The 27,664-nt window shown below is 41.2% G+C and overlaps 2 protein-coding genes across 16 annotated transcripts in view; one reads left to right on the top strand and one right to left on the bottom strand.

Moving 5' to 3' along the window:
- SCLT1 (sodium channel and clathrin linker 1) overlaps positions 1–14,270 on the top strand; it is a 105,061-nt gene extending 90,791 nt beyond the window's left edge. For 5 of the 8 annotated variants that reach the window (XR_014792067.1, XM_084856030.1, XM_084856036.1 and 2 more), the window contains exon 22: positions 9,086–14,270. Coding sequence is in view for 6 of the 8 variants with exons in the window: in XM_084856030.1 (XP_084712156.1) it covers positions 9,086–9,148 (63 nt within the window). In the remaining 2 variants the exon portion in view is untranslated. Of the gene's footprint in view, positions 1–910 lie in introns of all 8 variants that reach the window. The other 3 variants (XR_014792066.1, XM_084856034.1, XM_084856033.1) reach the window with 3 other exon arrangements.
- JADE1 (jade family PHD finger 1) overlaps positions 10,736–27,664 on the bottom strand; it is a 100,703-nt gene continuing 83,774 nt past the window's right edge. For all 8 annotated transcript variants that reach the window (XM_084856025.1, XM_084856022.1, XM_084856021.1 and 5 more), the window contains 3 exons: positions 22,555–23,079; positions 20,934–21,051; positions 10,736–15,320 (listed from right to left, as the gene is read on the bottom strand). In XM_084856025.1, the coding sequence (XP_084712151.1) occupies positions 14,419–15,320; positions 20,934–21,051; positions 22,555–23,079 (1,545 nt within the window). In that variant the 3' untranslated portion in view covers positions 10,736–14,418. The remainder of the gene's footprint in view (positions 15,321–20,933; positions 21,052–22,554; positions 23,080–27,664) is intronic.

Raw genomic sequence — 27,664 nt, 5'->3', positions numbered from 1 at the left:
ATACTGAAGCTGAAGCTCAAAAATTTTGGCCACCTAATGCGAAGAGAAAACTCCCTGGAAAAGACCCTGATGCTGGGAAAGACTGAAGGCAAAAGGAGAAGGGGACGGCAGAGGATGAGATGGCTAGATAGCATCACCGATGCAATGAATGTGAACTTCAGCACGCTCCGGGAGAGAGCGGAGGACAGGAAGGCCTGGCGTGCTGTGGTCCATGGGGTCACGACGAGTTGGACACGACTTAACGACTGAACAACAACTAAATTTTGGTCTTTTCCACTCAGATTTGATTTTCCACCTTGGTCAGTGTTGGAATCTTCTTGTCTGGAGCCTCTCTTTAAATGGATGGCATTAGGTTCTGAGCATATTTAGGCAGACAGAGCTGCTTCCACAATCTTGGCAGTCAGAGATGTGTGGCGTATAATATCATGCCAATTACAGTTTGACCCATTTTCCCACACCAAATTGACTTTACGGGGAAATCCAAGTTTAAGAATTGGAAAGAAAATGCTTTTATGGCGGACCAGGACAGATAAAAGGATCTTTACCCTGGATCAATTAGTGGGTGTTGATGATGAGTTTTTGCTATTTAAAACGTTGCAAGATAAATTTGGTTTTCTGCTACAGCAGAATGGCTGTACTTGCAGTTGAAACATTGGTTAGTATCTAGATTCAGTCCTGCTGCTTTTACTTCTTCGGAGTCTCCTTCATTACTGGAAATATTTACTGAAGCTGACCTTTATAAATACTTATTATCAATGAACAAATATGATACATGTGGTTTACAGCAGGAATAGATTAGGGAATTGGAATGACCTATTTTGTTTTATCAATGGACTGCCATTTTGGCATCTGTATTGGATATTTCTATGGATCTTAATTACGCCTTATTCAGCAAAAACTTTTTTTTCAGGTCTGTTGAACTCCACAACATCTCTTTAACAAAGGTTTGTAAACTTCGGCTAATTGTTGGAGGTGTAATGTGGTCAGTGCTTCTCTTATTCATATGTTTTGGAAATGCCCAATAGTTGCCTCCTTTTGGGAGGAAGTTATTATACAGATAAATTTTGTATTGGAAAGCTCTTTAATATTTACTGATGTAAATGTTCTCTTAAATTACTTACCTATTTTTTGGAATGTGACACATGGCCAGCATAAATGGATCTTTCACACCCTTGTGGTTGCTAAAAGACTGATACTACAATACTGGAAGGATAAAAGCACACCGCCTATAATGCAATGGATTGAAGACTTAACAACACTAGCAACATTTGAAAGAGTGGTATATAGGCGTAACTTGCAAGTGAACTTATATTTGGATATCTAGTCTGCTTTTACTGAAGTTTATGTATTACCATGTTTTTCTCTTTTTATCTCCTTAGAATATTGTAATATTTGAAACTGAGAATTTTAGAATATCTTGTTATGTTTTTATTTTATTTATTTTTTAATGTTTTTGTTTGTTTTGTTTGGTTAAAATTCACAATAAACATTGATTAAAAATAAATTGCAAAGGACATAACTATGCTAAATAACATAATCCTCAAAATAATTTTATTTTGTTCTTAAGATGGACATTTCAGAGGATGTATTTGCTAGAGGCATAGCCTCCTCATGGGGAATGGCCTCAGAAATACTGTAAAACTAGATAGTTCCCTTATCCCTTAGAGGTTTTATCTGTGTTACTAATGTTTACTTGGATGTCTCTTATTTTCTTCCTTTTTTGCCAGGGCTACAGTGGTGAGAAAAAGTTTGGGAACCCTAATGACAATTATGGAAATTCTCTAGTTGTACCGTGATAGCCTTTGTGAATCAAAACCAGTCCTTTTCTAAATATCCAACTCTATATTAACCAATTCTGTGCCGTGTGAAATAAAACAATGTATAAATTAGGCAAACAATGAATGCTTAAGAGTTAGGGTATGTGCAATAGTAAGTAAACCGCTGGTTGCATCAGCTCAGTTAAAGGGAATAATTAGAATCAGGTCTTTAGGTAATTAGGTAAATCTTCAGGGGTGAGTTTGGGAGGCCCAACCTATAAAAGGATCAGATACTTTGTAAGTTTGGTCTTTACCATACGGTTGTGTGGAAGCATGACATGCCACAATCAAAAGACATCTCTGAGGACCTCAGAAAAGCAGTTATTGCTACTCATCCGTCTAGAAAGGGTTAGAAAACCATTTCTAAGGATTTGGGGCTCCACCAATCCACTGCCAGACAAATAATCTACAAATTGAGAAGGTTCAAGACCACAGTCACTCTACCCAGGAGCAGTCGTCCTACCAAAATCTCTCCAAGAACAAACTGGCACATCATCCAAGAAATCAAAAAGAACCCCAGAGTATTATCCAAGGATCTGCAGGCCACTCTCACTTTACCTAATGTGAGCGTTCGTGATTCAATGATCAAAAAAAGACTGAACAAGAACGCTGTTAATGGGAGGTAAAAACAAGACCTGGAGCTGATTGTAGTTCAGATCACGAACTTCTTATTGCAGAATTTAGAATCAGACTAAAGAGAATAGGGAAGACCCACTGATCAGTTAGATATGAGCTCACGAATATTCCTAATGAATATGCAGTGGAGGTGAAGAATAGATTTAAGGGACTAGATTTAGTAGATAGGGTCCCGGAAGAACTATGGACAGTTTGCAACATTGTTCAGAAGGCGGCAACAAAAAATGTCCCAAAGAGAAAGAAAACCAAGAAGGCAAGATGGCTGTCTGCTAAGACATTGGAAGTAGCCCCAAAAAGAAGGAAAGCAAAAGGCAACAGTGATAGGGGGAGATATTCCCAATTACATGCAAAATTCCAGAGGTTAGCCAGAAGAGATAAGGAATTATTTTTAAACAAGCAATGCGCGGAAGCGGAAGAAGATAATAGAATAGGAAGAACAAGAGACCTCTTCCAGAAAATTAGAAACATCGGAGGTAAATTCCAGGCAAAAATGGGTATGATCAAAAACAAAGATGGCAAGGACCTAACAGAAGCAGAAGAGATCAAGAAAAGGTGGCAAGAATATACGGAAGATCTGTATAGGAAGGATAATAATATCGGGGATAGATTTGATGGTGTGGTCAGTGAGCTAGAGCCAGACATCCTGAAGAGTGAGGTTGAATGGGCCTTAAGAAGCATCGCTAATAACAAGGCAGCAGGAGATGACGGTATCCCAGCTGAACTGTTTAAAATCTTGCAAGATGATGCTGTCAAGGTGATGCATGCCATATGTCAGCAAATTTGAAAAACACAAGAATGGCCAACAGATTGGAAAAGATCAACTTATATCCCCATACCAAAAAAGGGAAGCACCAAAGAATGTTCAAAGTATCGAACAGTGGCACTTATTTCACATGCCAGTAAGGTAATGCTCAAGATCTTGCAAGGTAGACTCCAGAAATTCATGGAACGAGAATTGTCAGATGTACAAGCTGGGTTTAGAAAAGGCAGAGGAAGTAGAGACCAAATTGCCAATATCCGCTGGATAATGGAGAAAGCCAGGGAGTTTCAGAAAAACATCTATTTCTGTTTTATTGACTATTCTAAAGCCTTTGACTGTGTGGATCATCACAAATTGTGGCAAGTTCTTGGTGGTATGGGGATACCAAGTCATCTGGTCTGCCTCTTGAGGAATCTGTATAACGACAGAAGCAACAGGCCACGGAACAACGGACTGGTTTAAGATTGGGAAAGGAGTATGGCAGGGTTGTATACTCTCACCCTACCTATTCAACCTGTACGCAGAACACATCATGCGATGTGCTGGGCTTGATGAGGCCAAGGCTGGAGTTAAAATCGCTGGAAGAAACATTAACAATCTCCGATATGCAGATGATTCCACTTTGATGGCTGAAAGCGAGGAGGAGCTGAGAAACCTCATGACGAAAGTGAAAGAAGAAAGTGCAAAAGCTGGGTTGCAGTTAAACCTCAAAAAAGCCAAGATTATGGCAACCAGCTTGATTGATAACTGGCAAATAGAGGGAGAAAATGTGGAGGCAGTGACAGACTTTGTCTTTCTAGGCGCAAAGATTACTGCAGATGCTGACTGCAGCCAGGAAATCAGAAGACATTTACTTCTTGGGAGGAGAGCAATGACAAATCTTGATAAAATAATGAAGAGCAGAGACATCACACTGACAACAAAGGTCCACACAGTTAAAGCAATGGTATTCCCCGTAGTAACCTATGGCTGTGAGAGCTGGACCATAAGGAAGGCTGAGCGAAGGAAGATAGATGCTTTTGAACTGTGGTGCTGGAGGAAAATTCTGAGAGTGCCTTGGGCTGCAAGAAGATCAAACCAGTCCATACTCCAGGAGATAAAGCCAGACTGCTCACTTGAGGGAAGGATATTAAAGGCAAAACTGAAGTACTTTGGCCACGTAATGAGAAGACAGGACACCATGGAGAAGATGCTGATGCTAGGGAAAGTGGAAGGCAAAAGGAAGAGGGGCCGACCAAGGGCAAGATGGATGGATGATATTCTGGAGGTGACGGACTCGACCTTAGGGGAGCTGGGGGTGGCAACGGCCGACAGGAAGCTCTGGCGTGGGCTGGTCCATGAAGTCACGAAGAGTCGGAAGCAACTGACCGAATAAACAACAAAAACCAGGAGGAAACCACTGCTGTCTAAAAAGAACATCGCTGCCTGTCTGAAGATCACTAAAGATCACATAGATGCTCCCCAAGGCTTCCAGAACAAAGTTTTCTGGACAGATGAGTCAAAGGTAGAACTTTTGGGCCTCGATGAGAAACAGTCTGTTTGGAAAAAAACAAACACTGAGTTCGAACAGAAAAACCTCATCTCAGCTGTGAAGCATGGTGGTGGGAATGTGATGGTTTGGGCCTTCTTCAGTGCCTCAGGACCTGGACGGCTTGCCATCATTGACACAACCATGAATTCCTCAGTGTATCAAAAGATTCTAGAGAAGAATGTCAAGCCATCCGTCCATGAGCTGAAGCTGAACTGAAAGTGAGTCATGCGACAAGACAATGATCCTAAACATACAAGCAGATTTACAAAAGAATAGCTGTGGAAGAAGAAATTCCATGTTTTAGAATGGCCTAGTCAAATCCCATCAAAATGTTGAAGTGAGCTGTTCATGTAAGGAGGTTCTCAAATGTCACTGAGTTGAAGTAGTTCTGTAAGGAGGAACGGGCCAAAATCCCTCCAAATCAATGTGAGAGACTGACCAACAGTTTCAGGAAATGCTCACTTGAAGTCATTGTTGCTCAAGGGGATGCCACCAGGTGCTGAATCTAAAGGTTCACATACTTTTTCACACATGGGTATTGAATGTTGGATCAGTTGTAGAAAAATAAATGTTGAAAAAGTATCATGTTTGTATGTCATTTGTTTAATCAGGTTATCTGTTGTTCTTTATCTAGGATTATGGGGTTAGATTAAGATCTAATAACATTTTAGGTTGGAAATATGTGACAATCCTAAGGGGTTCACAATTTTTTTCTCGCCACTGTATGCTGAGCAAAGTTAAAGTTCTTCTGGAAACTAAAGAGAGATACTACCCATATAGTAGTATATTTCTCCTCCATGGTGAAGAAAAGAAATAAGAGGGGTTTATGAAATCAACCAGATATTCACAGTGATGATTCCTGACCTCAAAATGAGAACTGCTTAGCAGCTCGTATGGGAGTAACTAGAGACAATAGCTGATTAGTGGTGCACAAAACTGCCTCCAAGGACTATGCCTTGCAGTAGACAAATTACAAAGGCAGTTTGGTTGTGTTTTCCTAGACCTGGGTTTCTGTACCTATCATTAGATTTCTGCTGGACTTCGAGGCAAGTTCCTACAGAATTTTGACTTCCAATTGAGTCCCAGAGGCATGCAGTGCTCACTTAGTGGGACCCCTAAGAATGGCAATATCCAACCCCTTCAAGCCTAAGGTGGTTCATCACGGCATAAGAAATTGATGATGGCAGAGTTCTCATCCTGGAGCAACAGTAGTGATGTCAGGATTCAGATCTCTGTGGCACCTGTTGATCCCTCAAAATCTTTGTAAACATGTCTGAAACAGAAGGTTCTAGTTATCTTTTCATCCCCAAGCAACTTTATATAAACTTGTAGAGTTTATGGGGATCCTTGTCCTGCAAAAGATGAATTTTTACTACTCAGACAATATCCTCCTTTGGTCTTGTTCAGGGAAGGATATTCAGGTCTATCTTGCCTGTCTCAGAGACTACTGCTCCACTTTTAATATAGCTGAGACCTCTCTTCCTCTGATGCAGACATGTCAGATACTGGACTCACAACAAAATTATATTGCAGATGCCAACATCCAGACCCCCTAGATCTTTGAGCACATGGGGAGTTTATAATGCCAGTCAGCCACTAGGCACGATAGTCTTCTGACAAGACTGATTGGTCTGGATGCCAGTTGGTTGTTTTCAGAGGGTCCTCTGCCTTTCAGCTTGAAATTTCAGAGCAAACATGCCTACAGAGGATGTTTGAGTATCACTACGTGGTTGTTCCCAACCAGGCTCAGCACAGCTCTCCATAAGAGAGCCTCCTTAAGTTTGATATCTTCCATTTTTGCAAAGCATTAGGGGCCAGGACAGCCTGGGATATCCAAGAAAGCATCAGCTAGCTGGCCTTGAAGGCTACCAGGTTGATGTTCTGGGTCTTCCAGGATAATAGCAAGGAACTAATTGTTCCCATCCATTGGGTAGCAGGACTGCAAGACTTATATTCACTACAGAGGCATGACTTTTTTCAGTCTCCCAACAGGAAGTCTGCAAGGTCATCACCAAAGTGGTGGTGCATTTTTCCCACCCTTTCAGGCATTCTGCATAGTAGTAATGAAATTACTTCAGTAGACTGGCTTATCATATGAGTAAGATTAGATTCTCTATTCCCATGTATTAAAATAGGTAAAGTGTTGAGCGTCAGTATACACGCACACGCACACACACTTCAGCACCCCCATATTTCTCTTGGTGCATGCACACATATGCCCCTAGTTGCATAGCTATCTAGTTCAGCGATTCCCACTCAGGATCTACAGTGTGATTATCCATTCAGTGGAGATTGGTGTTATGGGTAAAGTGTATATCCGAAAACTGAACTTGTTCAGTTAGTACTGAATTAATAAATATAAACTCAGCACAGATACCTTGAAGGGATGGGTGTCAGCCTTAGCTGCCATTCTGGGATTCAACCAGGGAAAAGTTTTCATATATCCTTCACATATGCTACATTTAATTCCAATATTAACTTGTTCTATAAGTCTGAGATCTTGCCTTCCTTCTGCATAAATTCCTCTTGGACAGGAGAGAGAATGGCACTATGTGGATGTTAAAAGTGCCCTCAAGTTTCCTCAGGATTCTAGAAAGTCTAAATATTGTTTATATCTGCTGGACAGTCCTCTTTGAGCTCTGGGATTTCTGTGGCTACTTGAATAGGAGATTTAAGTCTGTCCCGGAGTCATTTCCCACTGAAATGCACTTCAGTTTGTTCCTCGAAAAGTCCTGCACTTCCACAGAACTTGTGTTCAATTGAATTAGCATATAGGACAGAAATCTGAAGACCTACCCATACAGTAAGCACTATTGCATCAATACATTTGCCTTCTCTGATGCCGCCTTTGGTTGATGTGTCTTCTGAAAGGTTGTGTCTAGCCTATGAGAAAATATAATCCCACCCTGGAGCTGTACTACTTGTCTACATTCCAAATGTATAGACTGCCCCACCCTGCAACACTAAAGAAAAATGTTAACTTACCATACATTTCCATTCTCAAAGGTTCTGGGGTGGGGCAGTCTTCCTCCACATTAAAAGAGAGAGAAATCTGAACATGACAATCAGGCAGAAGCATGACCCAGTAGCCTCTGGTTTGTTCTTTTTTGGATGTCTGAATCATCAGCATCCAACTTAGAAACTCTTGAGTCCAGTGGGATCTCCTGATGTTTCTCTTTCTTCAGTGTGTACCAGTTAGTGCACTTGTACCATTGAATGTTTTTCTTGCATTTTTGTATATACTTTTCATTTGTTAGGGCTAAGGGGTCTCTTCCAGGCTCCGGGCTTGGTCTGGGAGTTGAGGGGGAGCCCACCTCCCTTGGTGTCATTTCTTGCTGGAGCCCTGTCTGCCAATCAGGAGGTGGTGCTTCCCAAATATATAGACTGCCCCACTCTGGAAGCCCTGAGAATGGAAATTTATGGTAAGTTTGAATTTCCTTTTCTGTGCGGGGAGGGATGGGAGTAATGGTTCAACAGATGAAGTAGTAATTACAGGAACTATTGGAGTTAAGGCATATGATTATAAATAGTGTAGAAGACATAATAAAATATGGGTATCTGGGCCTTCTGGATAGATTTCAAAGCATGGATTCAGACTTATGTTTGTACCATAACGTCGCAGCTTAAAACACCACATGGAGATTGCACCCACCACTCACATGTAACAGAAAATTGTGCATCAGTTTTCTCGTGCCTCCAAAACCTCACACTTTGGGCTGCAGAAACATGATAAAAGTCTTATCACTACATAATCAGATACTAGGGTACCTCTCTATGCAATTGCCATCACCACACAATGAATTCATGGTGATTGTTGTAGCATAACCAGTCATTGAGATCCATCATAGGTGTTTAAAAGTATTTGACAAATAGATGAAAAATAAGAATGCAACATTAGAAATTTACCATCGACACACTGATCTCTTATGAACGGAGTCCCCCACTTCATTCCAGTAGCAGGAATGAAGTAGCAGGATCAGATCCACATATGCCCAGCAAAGTATATAGAGGTCAGTTTCCTCTGTTAGAATGAATGGCAAAACGTATGTGGGAAAGTTCTACATGTTCTTTGGAATTATTGCTTTGGTAAGTTGCTTGAATGGGGTACAGTTCTGTTACCTTGTGACTGTGCAAGTCCTCTCCATGTATTCATAATGGTGGTGGTTTTCATATGGAAAACTTTCAGTTGAAAATCATAATCATTTGAAACACGTTTATACCTTAAGTAGGTCATAGGATAATTCCTTTTTCTTGTCTCTACCTTAGGTCGCACTATAATCCAATTAGTTTAAAGATTCCCACTGACGAAACTAATTACTGTTTTGTTTTTTTAAATTACAGCTCAGTGCAATTACCATGAAAAGGAAAAAAGCTGCCTCCTTGGTAGAGTTGGAACATATTTAAAAATAATGTATTGTTCTTCCATGCAGTTTATAAGTTGAGACTGATGAAGATGAGCAGTATTGGAACATTAGAACCTATCATGTAGAGTGATGTGATGTGATTGATTGATTGATTGATTGATTGATTGATTGATTGATTTTGGCAGACATTGTTGCTTGAGCAACAGAATTCATTATGTATCTTTTGCAGTTGTCCGTCTAGTTTATTGTGAAGAAAAATTCTGAATACATAATGAATTAAAGCAAAGTCAGAAGAAAAGTTTTTTCCCTTTCTCTGTGTATAAAAATAAGTATACCATATATCAAGTTTTCTCCTTTATGGTTTAAAGAGGAAATCTTTCTAAAATATCTAACTGCTAGGTTGGATGCTTTTTTCCCACTGTACAACTGATTTATCAAGTTAAATAATTTTCACTGTTAATAAACCCAACATTTTTAAAATAGAGGTTGTTCATATTTACTTGAAAATTAATGACATGTGTTAATATGACATTTGTAACATTCTTGCCCATTTTTCCTTGGACATCAATTGAAACTACTCAAACAATGACTCTTCTCTGACTCCTGTTGTAGTTGTATGAATGTCTCCATTACACCAATTACTACTTCAAAGCTGTTCTTTACAAAATTTAGAATATTACATTTTTATTAGTCTAACATAGGGACTAATCAAGGCTCAAAAATAATGGTTGTGCAAGATATGTGTATCTCAGAAACCTATTCTGTGGTCAGGAGTATGAGCCCTTCAGGAACAATGGATGAGTGGGGGTGTCTTTAGTTAATTTTTATGAACCACCCGGAGAGTTTTGGCTATTGGGCAGTATAGAAATGAAATGAATGAATAAATAAATAAATAAATAAATTTAGTTTGGTCCTAAGGAACCTCCTCCCTCTGCAGCCTCAGGTTCTATTCCTACTGCAGTATAAACTGTTATCCATCCAGTAGAACTGGCTCAGAAAATTACTACCTTGGGCAAATTAACAGGAGTCTGCTTGTATAACTTAAGATTTTGGCTTAGATAGCAGAGTATCACTGTGGGAATTCCAGGAAAGGGAAACAGAGCTGAGATTTCAGGACTTTTCAGAGAAAGCAAGCTGAAAAAAAGACAATAGAAGACAAAATCATCTTGTGAGTGTGTGGTTATAAAGCACGAGTCACTCAAGATTATCCCAGGATGGGGAGGAGGGAAAATGAGATGGAGACCAAAGGGATGGCAGTGAGCCAAGAGCAGCTATACTCAGATGGGTTGAGAAGGTGAGAGGAAGAATGAGAAGGAGAGCAATGGGCTGAAAGATAAGGAATGAGGAAAAGAAAGGGGACTTGTTACCTATCCTTAGTCTGCTGTGATAGACGGAGAAAGGGGAAATCCTTAGTGCTGAGTTGCATCTAAAAGCAAAGAGGAAAGTCAGGCACTCTCACGTCACAATAGGGATTCCAACAGGCAGGAACATCAGGAGACGGGGCATGAGGACAGACACCCAGCCAGGAGTTCCAAGCATGAGTCAAGCAGAGTACCTGTTCTAATGGTGTGGAGAAAACTGGAATCTTGGGAATTAATAGAATAGATGCTGGACCAGAACACTAGAATGTATTGCAAAATGTACAGCATTTATTCACATACAGACAAAGGCACAATTCTACTAAATATTTTAACAAAAAATACAGCCATCTTCAACTAGGTCTTTATAAATACTTCCAAAAGGGGAGGAAAATAAATACAGGATTGGGCCATGTAATATAAAATAGTCATCTCTACATATACTTTATTTCTGATTCTATCTGTTTTATCATGCACCTGTTTTCAAATTTGAGCAAAATGGACACCAAAGCTAGGCACATAGTGAAAAATCCTCTGTACAAGGTTTTACAAATGTAATGACAGGTTTTTTTCATTTTTTTAAAATAATTAAGATTTGTACATATGAGACATGTATAACCTTTCATTCATTTAGATTGGTGTATGTGTATGCATCCAGAACCTAACAGATAGCATTCCAGTCAATATTACAAAAGTGTTTCTTAGCCTACATTTTGAATGTAGTACACCAATTATAATCAAAGGGATTTCTTGGGCAGTCTGCATAAGGAAAAGGTGATGGTTAACAAGAAATTTCAACTGTTTCCATATCAACAAAATGAACGCAGTGGTAGATAAAGATTACTGCTTTATTTATGATTCTTCCCTTATTGAATATTAAGTATGGTATGAAACTTATACAGCTGGTCATACTGGTATTTTTCCCTTCTGCAATTAGAGGATGTGGGAAAGCGCTATTTATTTTTCTCTTTCCTTTTTTTAAAATTTTTGGTTCAGCATTATTCAAAATATCAGAAAGCTTATTAACCTAAACATGGTGGGGAGCAAAACAGATAAGGCATTCTTTCTGCACAAATGCTAGCATTCCTAATAGTGCAAATGTTATCTGATACCTCTTTCATACTTGGTCGTAACATTGAATATTTACTCAGAATCAAATTCAGTTTATTCCTTCTATGGCTTGATGAACAACTCCCTACAGGGCAGGTTAACTCACTCAACCCTCACCTGAAACACTTAGTGTATTGAAAAGTGAATTCATCACATCCCTCTTTTCCTATATTTAACAAGAACATGTCTGCTTTTAAAGCAGCAAACCTGGTCAACATACCTGCAAGATATGAGTAGTTTAATCAGAAGCAATAAAGCCTTTTAAAACTAACTCATTTTATTTTCCAGTAGTATCATAAAATATTAATCATGTTTAGAACTGAGGCCCAAAAGTCTTAACCTGCTTGTTAATTCTATTCATCCTGACCCAAAGGCTATGTATGCATGGACTACACTGTGAATACAGAGATGTACAGGAACGGCTGTTCCATTCACTTCAATTTTGGAGAATTTCCCTGACTATGAAGCACTTGCAACAATCCCTGCCTGTACAGAGCTCTGTGCATGCACCACAACCCCAGCGTGCAAAGAGCAGCTACTGGACTAGGGCTATTACATACACATTAAGGCTCAATTTAGACAATCCTCCAACAATCTTAGGAATCGCCAACAGGCGGCAGAGTTGCACTCTCTCCTCCCCCTGCCCCTTTTGCACAGGAGTCCCCTTTCAGTTTCCTGTTTAGCACGAACGATTGTTGGTTGTGACATCTGAATCCTTAAACTATAGTTAGCATTTGCCTTCCAAACAACGATCGGAAACCCACATCAAACTATGGCTTCTGATTCTAGTTTGGAAGGCAATCACTAACGATAAGAGCCTAGCGTGGTTAGCACTCAACCAGAAACTGAAAGAGTAGCAAAGGAAGAGGAGGGACTGTGTGAGCCCACAGCTCATTTCCAAGTCATGGAGCAAGTGGAGATGAATTTTGAAAGCTGGTTCCCAGATTACATGATCATGGGAATTGCTGCTAATTATATCTATGATTCATGGGTTCACACATTACACTTTTCTACCCAAGGATAATAACTGCTTGCATGTATGAAAAATGTATTGTGTAAGTCTCCCCACCTATAAATTTAGTATTGATCATTCAGTAACTTGCATAGCAAGATGGTACAGCAGCAATCCAGTTCTCAGCTGAAACCCCTGGAAGACTTAAGTCAAATTGCAAGGTTTCAACATACCTCTCATATAGATAAACACACCTCATTAGAGAAGAGCCTACAGTGAGAATATATGGTAAGTGACTGAATGTTGATGGATTAGGAGGAGGGCTGTCCATAAAAAAACAAAAAAAACAAAACACTACTGCTGCTTAAACTTTTATAACTAGGTTATGTCTGATTTTATATCCAGGTTGAGTCCCAAAAATTACAGCAGCCTAAAACTACCTATGTGTATTATAGATGTACTCTTGTGGGTGTAGAAAATAGACTCTTAGTGACCTGTTCACCTTATTATTGCTGATGGCTTAGTCTCTCTAGTTATTGCGATTTTTTTAATGATGTAACCAGAACACAAGCTCCTTCTTGGTCAAATCTAATCCGTATCGTGGAATCATGTTGTTAAATTGGCTTGAATGTACATCTTATTGCCTTTCCATTTTATTCAAAAAATATACATATATATTTATTACATCCTTCTTTTTTGTATTTAAAGTAACCCTTGTGTGTCAGAAACTTGCATATCCCAACACATACCATTAGTGCACATTGGAAAAGGCTGCTGACCAGCGCCTTTAGAAATGTGGGCATATCTTCATGGCAAATTTCAACATGTTTTACTTGTCATGGTTTCTCCCAAGGGACCATGGGAACTGTAGTCTAATGATGTGCTGAGAAGTCTGCTGAAAAATCTCTCACCCATCACAGAATTACAATTTCCAGGAGGGGAAGGAAGAAAGGAAGTGAGCCATGACAGCAAAACCTATTCATATTTGCAGTGTAGATATGCTCAGTCTTTCCCACTTGAATTGTCATCATATTTCAGATGGGTAGGTGCCAGCAAAATACAGCAGGCTACAAACCTACCTTCCTTCTCAGAACAAGATAAAGTACTTTAAGACATAGACACCCACCCAAATTAGGGGAGCTGTGTCATTTTCATCCACTCCTTAGTCTCTCTTCAGAATAGCAGTGTGTGCTGCTCTTACTGTTTTTACTGTTGGGCAGCTTGGTTCTATCCCTTCAGGTATGTAGTAGTCATGGTAAGTTCTTACCTGCTTGTTAGACTTGGCATGACAACTCTTCTGGGGTTTTAAAGGTTTTCAGCTGCCAAAACCCCCTGAATTATAAAACAACAAAAAATTGCAGACTACTAGGACTTAGTCCTAGTGCAGCTTGTTGAAAGTGACAATTTAGAATGGGTTAAGCAGTGCAGGGTGGTTATAACCACCATATTTAACTCTTTATCCTCTTGTGTACTAACAGCTTGTGCTTTTCAGGGACAGAGGAAAATCCTCAGTGCTATCTGCCTAAACCAGGATCTCCCCACCCAAAATCTATTCCCATCGAGTGTTTGATTTTTCTTTTATTTGTTAATTAGTGTTCAGCCTATTGATCAATTGGAGTTGCAAGATCAATTTCTCAGATGATTTCTTCAGGACAGCCACAGATAAAGAAGGTTCAAACCTCACAAACATGAGGGTGGGCGAACGGCAAATTCTTAGTCAAGTGCACGTAAACATATTTCTACAGCCCAGGGAAAACAGGTTTTGTTGGTTGATCTTGTAGCCATGTCGAAAGACCCTCCTTGTCACACCAATAAATAATGCAGAGTGGGTTTTTTTTCCAGGCTGGGGATTCACTGACTCCAGTGCTGCTACTGTGTGTCACTCTCCAGTCAGGAGGCAAGGATGCTTCTCCTAATAATGTCTGTCCTTCTAGGAATAGTGCTGTTTGAACTGAGCCTTTGCTGCCTGCATTTCTTGTCAGCCATCTCGGTTTCTGAATCACTCATCTCAGCATCAGGGGCATACCCATCATTCTCGCTGTCCACCTTTAGGTTGCTTTTTGCCCTGTCTTTAGGGGAAACTCGACCCAGGCCCGAGTAAGGGCAGTTCAAGTTTTGGCGGCATGCCTCTTCCTGCCCCTCTCCCTGCTGCTGTCTTTCCCCTTTCTTTGGAATTCGGAATCCTCCCCAGTTTTTCACAGGGCTTCTGGGTGTCGTAGGCACTTTAACTGGAGTCGGGTTATAGTTTATTTTGAAAAAGGATCCATTGCATTTAGGCACCATATCTCTCCGGGTTCCAGGCGCTGACCTGCCACTTGGGTGGTTCACAGCCCTTTTGTTTTCTAATTGCCTCTGAGACACTTCGTTGGATCTCAGGGGTCTGTGGTTGTGTTTGGGAGGTTTCTCCTTCAGTTCTACCTTCATCACATCACAGTGGGAATGATTGTCTCTTCTCTTCCTGTGGTCTGCTGTAACAACCCCATTCTTCTGTTGTGCTGATCCAATTTGTGCTTCTGCAAAGGTCTTTTCAAAGCTAAAAAAGCTACCATGAGTTGCAAGGCCTTCCCTTTGGCTGGGCTGCTTGAATAAAGGTTTGTCATCATGCCCAGAGCTACTCCTCATTCGCTCTCTCTTCTGTGTTTTTTTCAAAGAGTGACTCAACGACATGCCCATTTGTTTTCTGAAGAAAGCTGAATGCCACTTCAAATCCTCTATCTTAGGTGCATCTGGGTCCAGTGGTGAACTGTTGAAGAGCACCATACTTTCCATAGAGGAGAACGAGGAAGTCATGCCTGGAAAGACACAAATGGGTTCATGGTTATCTGAAGCGGGTTGCAGCTATTTTTGAGCTTTGTGTCTGACATGACCTTTTCTTTTCTAAAAACCCTAGTTTGGATCCAGACTAGTAAGTTGCACTTACATCCCCGTTCATTTCAGTGGAAACTAAGTCATGATTAACTTGTCCCACTGATTTCATAAGGACAAGTTCAATTAAATCAGTCTGGATCTAACCCTCCATTTTTACTTTTTTATATGTTCTTTAAAAGGTTTTTCTGTAGTACAGCTAAAACATAGCAGCTTAGCTGATATATCATCAACAGAAACATGGGATACCAGTTACAGAACAAAGAATGGCTTTCCCCAACCTGGTGCCCTCCCGATGTTTGGGACTACAATGCCCAGGATTCCTGACCATTGGTCATGCTGGCTGGCTTGATGGAAGCTGAAGCCCAAAACATCTGGAGGGCACAGGCTGGGGGAGGCTGAAATGGAACATGTCAGCTGCCTGTGTCAACCATTTTAATTAATGGCAGGATTTTTACTAGGGTCTTGTGGCTCTGAAAAATCCACTGTTTTAAGTCCATGTCCCTTCATATCAGAGACTGATCTCTATATTCCTATTTGGTTACATGGGAGGATAACTGTGCAGATAAAATATCATCTGAATATTTTTTTAAAAAGCAAGAAGTTGTCTGCCTTTGTGCAGACATACTGTGTGTGAGAATATTTTCATTTAATCAATATAATTACTGAATTTGGTTAGAATCCAACTGCAACACTTAAGCAGTATTAGGGTACACCAGGGGTGGGAAACAGTTTTGGAGTGGGAGGAAGAATGCTCCCCCAACCTGGCCACACCTGATGTCATCTGATCCCTGTCCAAATCACTGGTTTCACTATGTCAGCTTTCCCCAGCTTGTGTGTGGAGAAATTGCCCTGACTGAGACAGCTGGAGCACTCCAGCTGTCTCAGTTGGGGCCACTTCACCTGCAATGTGTCCTCTCCATGGGTAGACAGTAATCTTATGCTTATCCATGAAGAAAAATCCAGCAAAAGACAGGCACGCTTAAACCATATTTAAGTCAAAGGCACAGTCCGCAGGATCAGATCCTAAGTGTACTTACTTGGAAGTCCCACTGATTTAATATGAACTTGCTACTGACTATGCATACTTAGAACTGTTGCCTTTAATTACCTATCTATGTACTTAAGAGTCCCATTAATTTCAGTGGAACATGAGCCTGTCTATATCCCATTCATTTCAAGTGGACAAAGTTCGCTCTGTCACTGAAATTGGAAGCCTTTCCAATGCTGAACTTCAGCTGGATTGTCTTCATTTTGTTGAGGTTCCAGTTGAAATCAATGGGACTTCGTGTAGATTTAGAATAGGTGTAGTTAAGCTTATAATCCAAACAAGTTTACAGTTAACACATCTTGTAAAAAAAATGGGGGGGACACAGACCTACACACACTGAAGTCTGCCTGCTGATTAACAGGATTACTCGAGCTTGGGCCTGCGCAATCTGTGACCCGCTAAACTGAACGCAACCCAGGACTCCTGTATGGCAGCCCTCCAGGGATTCAGTCAGCCTAGTTTTGCTACCTGTTTGGGGACTGCAGAAACAGGGAGCAAGGGTCAAGGATTTGGCAGGCCACGATACATTATAGTTTTGGCCTGAGATGTTACAACCAACCTGTACACACCTGTCCAAACAGATACTAAATGGAAACTGAACTCGCAGCCTCATCCAATGACTTCCTATACAATATAGGAATTCGTAGATCAGTAGATTAATTAGGGGGTTTCATTATGCAGCAGCAGCCAGATCATATTGCGCACACAGAAACCCCCCTCTTAGGGCATACAAACGGCCACATCAGTGCAACTTCACCAAACATGGTGTTAAGCCAGCAGTGCAAGGATGTTGCAACAGCACCACAGGCAAAAAAACACTAGTGCCAAAGTTTCAATAACTGGATTTTAGGGCTGCTAAATTGGAGTAACTGATTAATGACTGAAATGGGAAGGTCATTCAGCTGTAGTAGTTTCCTGCTGAATGGGCACTCCTGCCTTTGAAGAATGTATAGTTACAACTCAGCTACCTATTTCTTCAGGGTTTGTGCTTTTAAAGCACTTTCTGACTGGCAAGCCACATTAAAGAAAGGTCGTCATTCCATTTAGTTTCTGACTGTCTCCAGAGCACTTTGCCTGTCAGAGCAAGACACTCAGGTTTAAAGAATGTGATAAAAGGCAGACTTTTCTAGCTCAATTCATTTTTAACATAATAGACTCACGGAGCTCAGTTCTCTTGGTTGTATTTTTCTCCTTGGGCATTTGATGAATTTCGATTACGGCTGAAGACAGTCAAATTGTCAACCATTTGTAAGAGGGGGTTAAGTGTAGTGAACGAGGATGCACTGTTTGTCTTACGACATTTATGCCCCTTGCTTTATAAGAAAGAACAAAAACACTTTCCAAATGAAGTGTGTGTGTGTGTGTGGGGGGGGGGTGATATAGCTTGTTTCATAATCCAGAACAGAAAATGGAAGTATTATCCATGTAGAGAACATTAAATGACATGTAACATATATTTACTTTAACAAAAGGTACTGATTTTCATTAAAATGACTCAATTTTTCCATTTGAGATTATTTAGGTTTTGGAACTGTGCCTTCCCCTAAAACACAGTTGTCAACTTGAGGCGTGGAATAAAGAGGGAAAAGGGGTATAGAACCTTTTTCCTATTTCTCCCTGCTCTGCTACTAGGTAAAGCACCAATGAAAACAAAATAAAATCGTTCAAGTACACTGAAATGACAAAAACTGAACAAACCACTAAACTCACTGCACAAATGTAACGTCAGTTTTTTAAGTGAGCCAATTAAACATTGACTTGGTCTTAGCTTGGTCTGTGGGATATAAATATATTTTAACTACTTTACTAAGTTGCCACTCAACCTACAAGAGGAAATGCTATATTGGACTTGTAGATAATAAGTTGCAAGGACAGTACAGATACAAACAAATCTATATTATTCATATTCATCTATAATTATTCATAAGGTTAAGTGATCCTGAATGAGTTTAATCAGTTTTAGGTAGAGGACCAGCTGAACAAAAAATGCATTTAATATGCTCGATTTCAAAAGGAATTGTGAGAAGTGGCTATGAAAGGGTTAGCTAGATTACACTGATGAATGCCGAAATAAGAATTCGTTTAAACCAACCAGTGCATAGCTTAACAATCTGCAAACTGAACATGTTGGAAATACTTGTATGTAAAAGTTCTAGCCTTAAGTAGACAATAGGCAGGATATTAGTTAAAAGGAGAAGGCTCATAAAGAATGGGAGACCTACATAATGGAGGTTAAAGAATGTGGGAGGAAAGTAATTGGCAGGTAGTTACATTCAGTCTTACATAGAGTATAAATATAAATAGCAGGTGATTTTATTTTTATATAAAGAAAAGGACTATAAACAGATCAAATTGGCCAGTGTGTGCTTTAACCTGTAGCCTTCAGCCTAATTCCAAAAGCTCTCTGCAAGCAGTCAGTTGAGACCTCTGGCAAGAGCAATCTGACCCCGCCACCACAGCAGCCCTTTGGATGGGGAGGGAGAGAGAAGGGAGCATCAGAATGGAAAGAAGAAAAGGGCCCTACACCCAGTGCTGACATGCAGCCCCTGACAGATTACCCCCTGGTTAATTTGTTGTGAATCACCCAGAGAGTATAGAAATAAATTAATAGGGCAGGGTGAATTCTTTTGTACCCAGGGATGGATTCTGAGCCTTCCGGCTAGTGATGTACGAATCCTCCACTTTCCGGTCGGGGGGGGGGGTTCGTAGAGGGGCCATCCGTGCCACTCAAAGCCCCTCAAAATCCTCCGGAGCTGCTCCACATCTGGGGCACTTCGCGCAGTGGCTCTCCGGCTCCCTATACCAGGCGATATGCTAATGGGTGGCGTATCGATTTTGACCTAAATACAGCGGTAAATGGTTGCAATTAGGTCAAACCTAGGGCTTTACAGCCGCAAGTGGTGTCCAATACACTATTTACATCTGTATTTTTCCCTGCGATAGGCTAGTATATCGCAGGAAAAAATACAGACGTAAATAGCGTAATGGACGCCACTTGCAGATGTAGAACCCTGACTTTGGCCTAATTGCAACCATTTACGGCTGCATTTAGGTCAAAATCAGTGCTTTACAGCTGCAAGTGGCATACAATACGCCATCTGCATCAGTATTTTTCCCAGCAATGGACTAATGGCAGCCATCATTAGCGTATCACCTTGTATAGGGAGCCGGAGTGCCGCTCCACGCGAAATCCTCTGAAGCCGGAGGTAAGTGGAGCCATTCCGCCGTGGAATCCGGAGGTCGGATTCTCTGGAATCCAGCCTCATTTCAGTCCGTGGTGGAATTCTCTTCCATCCCTACTTCTGGCTCACCCTCCAGGGTCAGGGCTGGGCCCATCCCCCTCCTTCTGAAAGCCCCACTCTCTTACTTCATAGGGGTCCATTTCTCTCTGCAGAGGCACAGAACACATCCCTTTCTCTGTACAGAGAGAGCCACAAAATGACCACTCTTGCCCCTGCCCCGCACGGAAAGAGAATAGGGCCACTGAACCTATGGCCCGATTGGAGTCCACCAGGAGAAAGCCTTCAGTGTGGTGGCCCCCTCTCTTTGGAACTCCCTGCCCCGGACGTCAGGCTGGCACCAACACTATGTTGTTTCTGGCACCTCCTGAAAACAACACTGTTCCAGGAGGCATTCCTTAATTGACCAGTAATGGTTTCTGTTGGCATTGTTTTTTAAAAAGCATGTTTTTAAAGTGGTGTTTTAATCTTTTTATTCTTTTACTGTTTTATCTTTTGTGTTCACCGCTCCGAAATCTGTTTTAGATATGGAGCGGTATACAAATATTGTAAATAAATAAATAAAATAAATAGTCCCTGGATGGAGAAAGGACAGAAAGGCAACCATTTTCTAGTGTTGGAAGAGGAAATCCCCACGGTTCCCTCCAATCAGTGATTCTCTAGTGTTGGAAATCCCTGGTTGCCTTTCTCTAGCCCTGGGAGAGGTGAGGGAACCACTGTGGGCTTGAAATTCACATTCCCTCAACAGACAAAGAGTTCCCCACCCCTCCTTTACATATAGAGAATTATATTAAGCAGTACTATGAGGAGAGGAAGACGTACAGGTTGAAAGGTGTGGATTGATAAAACTAACACATCTGACCTGCAGAAGCTTAAAGTGTAGCATAATATAGTTTGTGAGGGAGAGCAGATAATCTCAATCCAAAAATATAAAAAGAGCCAGCAAGTGGCAAGTAATATAAATAGGTCTACCAACAATGATTTTTAAGAAATTTTTAATAAAGCCATCCTCAAGACCCTCAGTTAAATCAGAGAAGTTATCAGAGCCTTTCAAATATTAAAGATTTGGTTATTGGGTTTCCTCCAGTTTGCAGGTGCAAAGAAGGCAAAGTCAGAATATAAGAAATGTGAGCCAATAAAATGTATTATACTGCAGTATAATATTACAGCATGAATTCCAATTCTAGACCAATATGTCAACACTTTTTGCCATGCTAAGCTCAGAAACAAGAGAAGACAACAGATCTCACCTGAAACTCTTTCATGTTCCATAAGATTTGTGTAGAGATTGAATATCTGTTCCTGGACTTTGCAAACAGATCTTTTAATTTTTTCCCGTCGGGTCACCATGTATGTGAGGTTCCGAACCTAAAAAAAACCCATAAAAATGTGCACTGCTACTGAGACTCATGTAAGGGAAATGTATACGTTATTTTGAAGTTGCCTTGAAAAAGACAATGGCCAAGTGTGCAAGCTTCTTTGTCTAAGAAGATCCTCAGGAATCGGAAGAATTTTAAAAAATGTAATATTGTGGTTCTTGAACAAAATCGTGACTTGTTATTTGAAGAAAAAATCTTAGCGACTGCAGTGGTTTATTTCTAAATGGGGGACGGTGCTTGGGGATTGACTCTAGTACCCCCGCCCAATCCCAAAGATGTGTGGCTGTCTATGATTACTCAGTGCTGAAGGAAAAGCATGTGACACAAGTGCAAAGGATCTGTATTCAATATTGCTACTTTGCACATTCTAGATCTAAGCTCTGGCATTCAAAACAAGTTCCACCCCACAACAATCAAGCATGCAGGCAGCTTTTGGACCAGTGCAACCTCCTCCAAGGAAGTGTTCATGTTGCACTCAATCAATAGGCCCCAAGAATCTACATCAGCTGCCCAACACAACTGAGTAGTAGTTGCCACAAGCTATCAGAGCGACACCCCACTCATGAGCATGGGACAGCCTTCTCCATCCTGGCGCCCTGCAGCTGTATCGAACTACAACCCCCACCATCCCCAGCCAGCACAACCATTGGCTGTGCTGGCTGAGGATGATGGAGCTGTAATCCAACATAGTTGCAGGCCACCAGATGGGGAAGGCTGACATAGGAGCTCTCAGCCACACACCAAGTTCTCTCACCCGCAAAGGTTTCCCCATTCACTTTAATGAAGGGGAGAGCCCCACAAGCCCAAAGGATTGTTTTCGTACAGGTGCCCACTCCATTGAAGTGACTTGGGAAGCTTGCTAAAGCAGATCGTGTCTGGCTCCAGAGTCCACCACTGAGCCCACAATTCTGCCCACTTATCACATGTGCTTCTCCCACCCTGACCTTGCTATGTGTGTCTCAGGTGGGAGGCAGCAAGCATCAAGAGTGTGGATGAACATCCCTGCTCATCACTTCCCTATCATGCAATACACACCTCTGCAATGAAGCAAAGGGGGCCTATTCCCCCCAACCTGGTGCCTTCCAGATGTTGTGGACTTCAATTCCCATCAGCCCCAGTAAGCATGGCCAATGGTCAGCAATCCTGGGAGCTGTAGTCCAAAACATCTGGAGGCTACCAGGCTGGGAAAGGCTGGATAGGCAGTAGTACAATTGAGGTTTCAACTCAAGAGGCTTTCTGCAGAATTAAAGACTCTTCTTCCCTAATCACGCGGAATGGGGCGGGGCGGGGGGCTAACTCTGTGGGCCCAGATCCCAGGGCCACATGTATAGACTGAAAGCCCTGTGCATCTATCAGCTGCACAGAACCTAAAAACCGCATCAGAAATTTTGCACCTGATTCTACAGCATTTAAAGCGTCGGGATTCTGCCCTTGGTTAGGCCACCAAAACAAAATCTGCGTTCCACACCTGTGAAGGAACACAGCAGCTTACCCTCTCCAAATCCTGCCGGAGGTGGGTGAAAAGCTGTAGTCGCCTGAACAGAACATCCTGCTCCCGTTTGGCTAGATTGTCCTCTTCATCTTTCTTTGGGGTGATCAAAGGTTTGTTGAAGTTCGATTTCCTCTTCAGCTTCCAGTACTGATACAGGAATTCTACAGAGTCCTCTGGAAGCTGCAGAGCCTTTGCCACTTCGGAAGCATTGACAAAGGCATAGAACTCATCCTCCAGTTGTTGAAGCTTCTGCTTGCGAACGCTGACCCTGTGGGCCTCCTCCTGATTTTGATCCATGCTGTCAAAGGGCTCAATGTGAGCAGGAGAAGAACTATCCTGTGTCCCATTCTCAGTCTCCTGGCTGGTGAATTCATTTTCTTCATCTGGCTTCTTGGTAGAGCTGTGCTTTGGGCAGTAGGACTTGAACTTGACTTCATCATTGTCAGCCAGAATGGTCTTCATCTCCAAGCCGCGGTCAAAAGCACAAGTGACATGGAAGGCTGTGCGGCAGTTTTTCACTGAACACTGTAGTGGGGGGAGGAAGTTACAAGTCTTAAACAACAAGGGAAACCTGTAGTGCCAACTACTGGCATCACACTAGAGGTTGTTTATGCGAACACAATGTAATTTATATTAAGCAGCAGCTTTGCATTGGATACTGCTCTAAAAGTTTATACATATACGCATAACAGATTGTGAAAGAATAAACTTAAGATTTTGTGAGGCTTTTGTATTTTATGTACAACTACTAAGCTGACTCAAGTGCAAGATGTGGTGAGATAGAAATAGATTCAAAGCAGCTTGAATCTTAAGAACTGTGAGTGGAATTTTGCAGGAGTAACAGCAATTTCCTGCCTTCTCCTCCTCATTGCAGTTCCTAACTATTGGGGGAACCTTCCACAATGGGACTCAATGCAGTGGTGTAACTGCAGAGGGCAATAACGTCAATCAGAGAACCAACCCACCCCCCACCCACTGTATGAGCAGAAGTACCCAGGTGAGTAACTTTTTGTGAAAGACAGAATTAGCATTAGAATTAGCCATTTGTTGCCGATCATAAAATGCCACTGGAGCTGTGATGGTGCAAACCATCATTTGCACCACTTTAGCTATATGGATCTATAGGTATATAGGATGAGGATCAAAATGCATTTCACCACTGTTCATGACACAGAATTGATGTAAATCAGGGTACTTTGGCTTCACTGGGTTGTGTATTATAATGCGCATCTTTCCAATATCTTAAAAATATATGACATGCCAAGCTGGTTCACCTAGATCAGCAGCCTGTCCTCGAGAGAGATTCATAAGCAGGGCATGGTGGTGATATGCATTCCCTGTTGATCCTAAGCATTTGATAGTCAGAGGCCGGTTATTTATTTAAGATATCTATACCCCCATTTTCAGTGTGATTCCCAAGGTATCTTACAATATAAGTTAAAAACTAGATCATAAATAAAAGCATAGCATCATTTTTAAAATTCACGGTAAACAACAGTACCATCCAATTAACCAGTCTATCAGATGAGAAGCTATTTAGAAGTGTTTTCCCCTGGTGCTAGTCAAATTAGAAACAAATTAGAAACAAGAAGGTGCCACCACCAAAAAGGCCCTGTCCCTGATCACTATCCACCTCAGCTCTGGAGTTGGGGAACACAGATGGATCTCATGTAGATCTTAACAGAGGTTTACTATATCTAAAAGTGATTATCATAGCTAGCAGCCACCAGTAGTCCATTATTTAGCCAATCCTCAAAAAAATAAAAAAGCAATTTATGCTAGCTGCTGTCACAAAATCCTATGCAACGTGAGCACAGTGAATGATCTGCAAGTCCATTAATTCTGTAGCATTATTGAAGCTAAGCAGATGTGGACCCAGATTAAACCCTGAATGGGAGACTATTACAAGCCCCACATAAGCCACTCTTTAGTTTTCTAAAAGAAGAGCGGAGTTACAAAGCAAACAAACACTACAGAATCTCTCTTTCTCTGTCTCAAACATGCAACGTGCCCTGCTCCACTCCACATCGCTTCCAGCAGCTCCAAATAGCTTCTGTTTCAGTGTGCTCCAGTAGGCATTAATGGAGTGAAAGTTTCCTTTATACCCTCAGCACTTCTCCCCTTTAGGGCTCTCCTCTGCAACTGCAATGAGGATAGGTTGTAAGAGTAAAACCGTATCACTGACATTCGTGATGACAGGAATATACCACTCTTAACTGGATGGTATCTAACCTGAGGGATACACGTGCTGCAGAAGGATATTTATACAGTTCTTTTGTCAGATGAGCCAATTATCCTGCTCCTCAGAGTTTTCCTGCTCAGGTTGACTCAGCAGCCAGATGCCACAGAAAAGTGCACAGCAGGGTTTAAGCTGCGGAAGCTTTAGATAAATCCACTTGAATAGAATCAACACTGAAGCGTAATATGAAACATGGTGAGATGTGCACTGCCCTCTTGCCTTCCCCAATAAACCTTCTCTGACAAACAGGCCAACAGAGGCTTGAGTGTGTGGCTGAACAGTTCCTCCATGCAATAAAGCTCCATTTTACTTTGGGTTCTATCTATGTGACTGTAATTTCATACAGCTCTAGCTTAGGAAGCATGGGCAAGGTTCTATCGCCAGGAAAGAGATCTGGTTAACTTTGAGGTGGGGGAAAATATTTCACATGGACAGGCTCCTGCCACCTTTTGAAATTATCAGGGACATCTTATAAAAGGAAGCATCATTAGATCAACTGCCTCTTCTTAAGGCAATTGTGTGGAATGCTGCAATTCCTAAATCTACAAAAATGTACAGATGCAAATGTACATAAAAATGAACAAGTTTAGCTTTCTTAACCTACCCACATTGCTCTACATCAGTGCGCAGATTTCAGCTCACCTGTTCATTCACCCTCAAGAGGAGACAACTTGTCACCTTGATTTTTAGTAAAGTTCCCCTGCCTCTAGCGGTGAAGTTTTAGAACCTTCTTTTAAAAACCACTTTTAAGAAGAAAAGTGGAGATGAGCTCTGCCCCATTTGCCTACCACAAGATGCAGTTTCAGTTGCAGCAATAAGAAACCCTGCCCTCTGTTCCTGCCACTGTATCTAAAACGGGGATAGGGAACATCTTGCACCTTCAGATGTTGGGACTGCAATTCCCATGGTCCCTCACCACTACGTATGCTGGCTAGGGTTGATGGGAGTTGCAGTCCACCAACATCTAGAGGGCCACACGGACCCCACCCCTTATCTAAGGTATAGGATCATGATGTCCAGATATTTTTCATTCAACTATTCTTTCAAGCACAAAAACTATATAATAAACCAATTTGGCACAAAAGCTGTGATTATTCCTAGGATTGGCAATGGTTTTAAGTTTTTGCAATCAAGTAACTGCCAGATGTTTAACTGATCAGCTGAAAAAAGTTAATTATAAATGCATTTGTGACTGAGAAAGCCATACTGAAAGAACCTTTTCAGGCTCCTAAAGGAAGAGGACACTTTCTCTATGAAACATTTTCCAGTGTTGAGCTATCTGCTAGCTTTGGACACAGTTGGGAAAGGGGGAGTTATGAAGGTGACACAGTTGAATGGTCTGTGCAGGGCAAGTTCTAAAACTTACACCTCACTTGCCCTCAAACTCGCCAATTAATGAGGAAGTGAAATGTCAATCTGTGTTGGAAACTTACAGGAAGAACATTAAATACGTTTGACTGCAACTTTACATTTCCTCCTTCCCTGTTTAAAAAGGGGGATGTAATCTGTACAGTCTTGTATGGTTGTGGAATTTCAATGTGCCAATTATATAGGCACATCCCAAATTATATCTGGAACCATGCAATTCTTTTATTACAGATATTCTACATGCTCGTTTCAAAGGTGGAATAGCTCTGTGTGAGCTTGGTCCTTAAAAGGGATTTAAAAATTGGCATGAAAGCTCATTGGTGTAATCTAGGGATCTGGAAGGAATCAATCTAACTACTTGATCACTCTCCCAGAATATGCCCAAGCAAACATACATGTGAAAAGCTCTCAATAGCACCCATCCTTTCCACATTCTCTTTCCTCGATGATAAAACAGCAAAAGGTACTGTTAGATCTATCCCAATATGCACAAGTAATACCAGAAAACCAGAACTAAGATCTATCCTCAAGTATGTGGGTTTTAAATTATCATCATCATCCTCTCCAAAGTGACAGAAACATCTTCTCTGTATGTTCAAATTCAGCTTATCAACTCTGCAGGACTTTCATAAGGAAGAACAGGAAATGCCCACAACTATCTACATTCAGGATGAAACCACTGCACAGTCATTTCCAGCGCTTTCACAAGAAGGACGGTATGGAGCTCTCTCCTTGCTACATAAGGGAAAACTCAAGAGAACAAAGGAAGATCTGCAAGGACTTTTCATATTTATTTATTAATGCACTGGGCACCAATTACGTTTCTATGATTGATATACCACGCTTTTGTTTTACACTGCCCTTGGAAGGAGAGTAGTAAACAAAAGCTCTGGCAAAGCACTTGAAAAGCTGCCTGGATTCACTTTCAAATCTCTGGAGAATCGATTCAGACCAGAGAGAGGAGCAACAGAGGCTGGAGCATGAACTAAACACACACCAATGGTAACACATGCCTTTATCCTACAGCCAATTTCAGCCTTCTTGGTAGCCATGGGTAAGTAACTGGAAAACATTCCCAACTTCCCTTACGTAAGAGAGGGGGGAACATTGCTCACTTATAAGCCTGCATTTTCTCTCTGTCTAAGCAATGACTTCTTTTATAGTAAAAGACAAAAAGAAAAACAAAATAGAATATAGCCAGGTTAGCTCGCTGATCAGATAGCAGTTCTTTCATGTTTATGCATAAAATATTTATTAACATTCTAAAATCCAAGCACTGCAAAGCGATTCCTCTACATTAATAAATATTTGATGCATAAACATGAAAGAACTGCTAAATGAACAGTGAGCTAACATGAACCGTCTTTTCTTTTCTTTACTATAAATCTGTCACAGTGGAAAAAAAATAATCATCCTTTACTTAGGAAGCTGGGAGGGCTAATTAGAAGATGAAGAGAGTCTTATAAATGCTCACAAAGCTCTATCATCACACCAATATACACC

The sequence above is a fragment of the Heloderma suspectum genome, chromosome 5 (assembly GCF_057233095.1).
Source record: "Heloderma suspectum isolate Gila_16-S chromosome 5, 16-S_ref, whole genome shotgun sequence".
NCBI classification, from domain to species: Eukaryota; Metazoa; Chordata; class Lepidosauria; order Squamata; family Helodermatidae; genus Heloderma; species Heloderma suspectum.
Note: the sequence above shows the minus strand (reverse complement) of the source record. Positions and strands in the feature narration are given on the sequence as shown.